General features: G+C 37.6%; 1 protein-coding gene across 1 annotated transcript in view; it reads left to right on the forward strand.

Annotated features, from left to right (window-relative positions):
* The window catches only part of LONP2 (lon peptidase 2, peroxisomal), a 109,180-nt gene that overhangs the window by 9,688 nt on the left and 94,485 nt on the right, over positions 1-5,007 (forward strand). The window contains exons 3-5 of the mRNA XM_019505666.1: positions 956-1,087; positions 2,178-2,300; positions 3,628-3,791. Coding sequence (XP_019361211.1) covers positions 956-1,087; positions 2,178-2,300; positions 3,628-3,791 — 419 coding nt within the window. The remainder of the gene's footprint in view (positions 1-955; positions 1,088-2,177; positions 2,301-3,627; positions 3,792-5,007) is intronic.

Genomic DNA, 5,007 nt, shown 5'->3' on the forward strand with positions numbered 1-5,007 from the left:
AGGGCCATATTGTGTGGGGGTGGAGGATGTGTAGTTTGTCTGGATTGTGCATGTGGCAAGGGGGAAGCTAGTCTGGGTTGTTCACGCAGCAGGGATAGAAGGGGAAGGGAGAGAGCTGGCCTGGGCTGTACATGCAGTGGGTGGGAAGCAGGACTAGGGCTGGGGTGGTTGTGGGGGGGGAGTGTCCCCTGGGGTGTGGGGCTTCCAGATCTCCATCAGACACTTTGTCCGGCCCTCAGCTGCTGAGAAGTTGGACAACCCACCTTCAGTTGAAGATAAAAAATGGAAAACTGAGTGGATGTGATGAATTGAAGACAGGAGTAAGGACAAGAACATTTGAAAGGAAGGATGTAGCTCATCAACTGATGAGACTGTTCTGTGATGTGTACTGCACTTTCAAATATTAGAGAGATAATAACTGTTTTTGGTAACCTATAGAACCATATTTTAGGGGAACACTGGTTCAGTTCAGATGCGAGTAAAAATCCATTTTTGCTCAGTCCCCAAACTATATTGAAATTCTGTTTCTCAAAAAGGGTATACAAATTCAAATTCAGAAGAGTTGTTCTTTTTACACTTCATTGGATCAGAAATATCTTTGACAATGTGAATGGAAAACTTTTTTGCCTCCTTCGTTTTCCTTTTAACAAAAAAATCAGGATTGTAGAAATCTGTGGACACTGATACTATGTTAACATTGGTTTCAAAGAAGGGAAAAAACCCAAAAGTTTTGACTGGCCTTGGAATGAAAATGAGTATATCTTGGGATTTTTTTGGACTGAAAAGAAGTTATTTTGCTAGGTGATAAAAACTTTTCCTCTCAGGGGTGCAATTATTTCTTAATTGTCTTTTTTTTTTAATATTTACATAAGTGAAGTCTGAACACCTTTTTTTTCCCCATCAAATAGACATGTGAAGGAAAATTCTGATGGTTGGGATTTTTGTTTCCTTATAGTTGGTTGAGATGTTGGATATGTCTGTCCCTGCAGTTGCTAAGCTGAGACGACTTTTAGACAATTTGCCTAGAGAAGCTTTGCCAGATATACTGACTTCGATCATTCGCACAACCAACCAAGAGAAGCTTCAGGTATTGCCTTCTTAACGTGCAAGGAGGGGGTTAAGGATTTGGTACTTGTATTTTAATGCATTATTAGATAACTTCAGAATAACACTTACTTGACTTATAGATGACTATAGTGCCTCCACCATTAGCTGTTCGGCTGTTGGTGTAAATCTCTGGGGTTTTTTTTCCTTTTCTAAATTATTTGTTGCTTGCTTGGCAGGAAACCACAATAAGTTTCATTTGCCTAATAAGAGATTCTTTGTCTAAATGTCGTGGTTAATATGAACAGATTTGGAATTCAGTATGAAAAGTGAAGATATGTGTATGTGTGTATATATGTATACATACACAAGTAAAGGAAAATCAGGGACATGAGTTGGGGCTTGTGGGATTACTGGAGGAGATCATCCTACAGTTTTCTCAGATGGCTGGGTTGTACCCTCAAGCTTAACTGAGAAATGAATGCTGCAGGGGGCACACCTAGAATAAAGAGGTGCATTTAGAAAAAGAAGTAGGCTTAGACTAGCTTTTAACTTCCCAGCTCCTTAACAGCGGTATCATTTCTGAGGGCATTAGATGCCAGTCCTGCAATATTATACATACTTCAAACCTTTATCAAATACCTGAGAAGCTCGGTAATGAATGCTATATACAAATGGCTAGTGAAAACTAGCCATTATGGCCCCCAAATTTCTCCACCCTTACTCTGGAAAATTCTATTAAGGCAAGTGCATTTCTCTGCCAGTAAAACAAAGCAAGGTATTACATATTCATTAATCGCAATTAGAAAGAGGGCTATTTCTGTTTTCAAAGGTTTCCTTTGCTTCTCATATTTCTTTCAGTTCTTGGGCTGGAATATTTCCAGTTGCCTTTGGTCTGGTTTAACATCAGATGCAAACCCTGAAGTCATTTCACATACTGCATGTTCTGTTCTTCTGTTAATGGGCACTCTTGCAGGTTTTGTTTTTGGTTTTTGGAAAGTGCCTGCCCTGACTCCGATCAAATGTATTAGTAATCCAAAGGAAATCTGCAAGTTACTGTTTGCTGGGAATTAAACTTTAAATGATACAGGGAAATGCTGCTAACTATTTTCATTTTTATTCCATGCTTTTAGATTTTGGATGCTGTTAGCTTGGAGGAACGATTCAAGATGACTATACCATTGCTTGTTCGACAGATTGAAGGTCTGAAGCTGCTTCAGAAAACCCGAAAACCCAAACAGGATGATGATAAAAGGGTAACAGACCTCTAAATACAGGATTTTCAAATGTAATAATGTCAGGTCATTTTTCAAAAGTGGCCTCCAAAAATTGAACCTGCAGTCATTCATGTTTAATTTGTGGAAGTAATTTTACATACTCGTATTTAACCTGTACGAACATCTGACTTACATAATATACACAAGTTGGCAATTTTTAATGGTTTTCTAGATGGATAAATAAAATATTGTAACACTTGTTACGCTTTTCGCTTTTTGACATCCATTACAAATACAAATTGACAGCAAAGGTATTAATTCTTTTGTAAATTCTTTTTACATATATTGAGTGTTCTCATGCACAGCTTAAAAGTGAAAAATTTGAGTAGAGCTTTCAAGTTCACACTAAAGATTCTTTCAGAATATGGTCTTTGTTAGGTTTCAGTGTTAGAATTAAAATTTGTAATGGTTTATCCATGAAGCAAATTGAGATCTATAGGTTGCCAAAACATGATAATCTGATCACATCACAAGATTTGGTATATATGCAGCCATGTATATTTGCTAATGATGAGTAATTACTTTCATGGGAAGTAGAGGGTGAAGGGGGTCAAACCAGAGTTTGCAAACTGCATGGAGGTGCAGGTTAAATGTGGCTCCTTAAGAAAGAGAAGTAATTAGAGAAGAAAACCCTGTGTTTTCATTTAGCTGTTTCTTATTTCTTGGGTTTGATTTTTCTTCAACTCTTATTATTTATTCTAAGAAGACATTTTAAAACAAATTATTATTTTAGCTGGGACTCTATGAGTCCGTCTACATGTTACCCTGCTTTAGTACTTCCTTTTGGAAGTACCAGGGGAGCACTTTGCTGTGGCAGTGTAGCTGGCAATTGCATGTGGACCTGCAGGATCACTACTTTGCTGTAGTGTGCCGCTATATCACTGTAGGACAATGTGTAGACGCACCTTCTGTACACCTTTTTTGATTCTGGGACATGTACTTCTTGAAAGTTTTGTGTCATGTCCTACTTTATACTAACTGTATAGGTCAGACCGTTGTAATTACTATAGAATGTACTACAGAGATTTGAAAAGCATTTTTAACAGTACCTTCAGATTTCTTTCTTGTCATCTAGAATCTTAGTGTACTTTGTAGATAGATTCAAAAGGACCTGTCTGCTCATTTTAATAGATGCTATTACATATTGAATAAGTTTACGAATTGTATTCAGATCTGATTTTATTCATAACATGGATAAAATAACTTCTTGCAGTAGTTTATGCTTCTTTCTCTTGACCTCAATTTATAGTATGCTTTTTGAAAAAGATATTGAGGTGCAACTGTGTACATCTCTTCTGCTTCTTAGGTTGTAGCTATTCGTCCTATTAGAAGGCTCAATCACATTCCAGGTGCTGCAGAGGAAGAGGAGGAAGAAGAAGATCATGATGATGTTGTCATGCTAGAAAAGAAAATTAGAACATCCAGTATGTCAGAGCAAGCTCTTAAAGTATGTCTAAAAGAAATGAAGAGGTAGGTGATAAGGCCTCTAAAATAGCACCTTTTTTAATTGATTCATTTACTTTACGACTTAAATTAGCCAGTCTTGCCATATACTTTGTTTTCTTGATGTTATTTTTTGCTGATTATTTTGACAAATAGTTGTTTTTATGCCTGGTATTTCATCTCTTTAGAGTGCCTACAATTAAGAAAGCACGTGATGTTTAGAAATGGGTATAACATTACAGTACAAACATTAAGCCTCCTTATACCTGAAAATGGATAACATGCTTGGTCTTTAAATATATAGTAGGGAAACTTTGACCTTTCTGGCACCATGATACAAAATACGTCTGTAGCCTAAACGATCTGAATAGGTAAAAGGTTTAAAATAAAAGGGATGAACGCTATCATGAAATTAGTGTTGATCGCATGACGCAGGTTCTGTTGGATGACAGAAAATGTTGCTTTCCTTTATTTAAAAAAAAAAAGCATTGATACCATCTTTGGTTAATAATGAATAACCACAAAAAGGCTTGTTGGAGAGACAATAGTCATGATCATGTAATGAGAACATCAGAATGTGTATTTGCAAGAGAGCCAAATTATGAGTTCAAAGATAATTTTAATTTTGGCATTTGCTTCCCCTCATAGCCACTAACTTTCTAACTGTACCTGCCATACTGCAGCCAACTCCGTCTTCTCCTCTCCCCATCACTATAAACAGCCAGTTACCTAGGCTGGAGGCTGTTCAGGTAGTCTGTGGGGGTGGTATATATATGATCTGGCTAAGTAAGAGTTGTAACTGGATGGAGTGAGGATGGAATGTCTGGGGCTGTGAGCTGTTAAAATTGAATCTTCTGCTGAGTATTGGCAAGCTGTAGTCTTCAAAGGCTTAGAACTTGGCCAGTTTTGGGTAGGTTCTCATGAGGATGGCAAAAGATACATTCCTGACATGGTCTCCTGAGTTCCAGTAGTGAATTAACCATCAGGTCAAACTGAGACCTAGCTGTTTTTCTCTGCATTGAAATTACCAAAATAGAAATAAAGTGAGAAATTTTAGAGGTATATTTCAAGGGAATTAAATCTCTGCTGCCTCCTTGCATTTACACTTTTTGTACAGACTCATAAGCAAAAAGAGGTACAGGAAACCCTTGCTATTCGTGATCTCTGGATTTGTGGATTCAAATATTTGTGGGGGAGGGCAGAGCCAGGAGGCGGGTGGAGAGTGAGTGCCGGGGATGGGTGG

The sequence above is a fragment of the Gavialis gangeticus genome, unplaced genomic scaffold, assembly GCF_001723915.1.
Source record: "Gavialis gangeticus isolate Ggan-Ray unplaced genomic scaffold, GavGan_comp1, whole genome shotgun sequence".
Taxonomy (NCBI): Eukaryota; Metazoa; Chordata; order Crocodylia; family Gavialidae; genus Gavialis; species Gavialis gangeticus.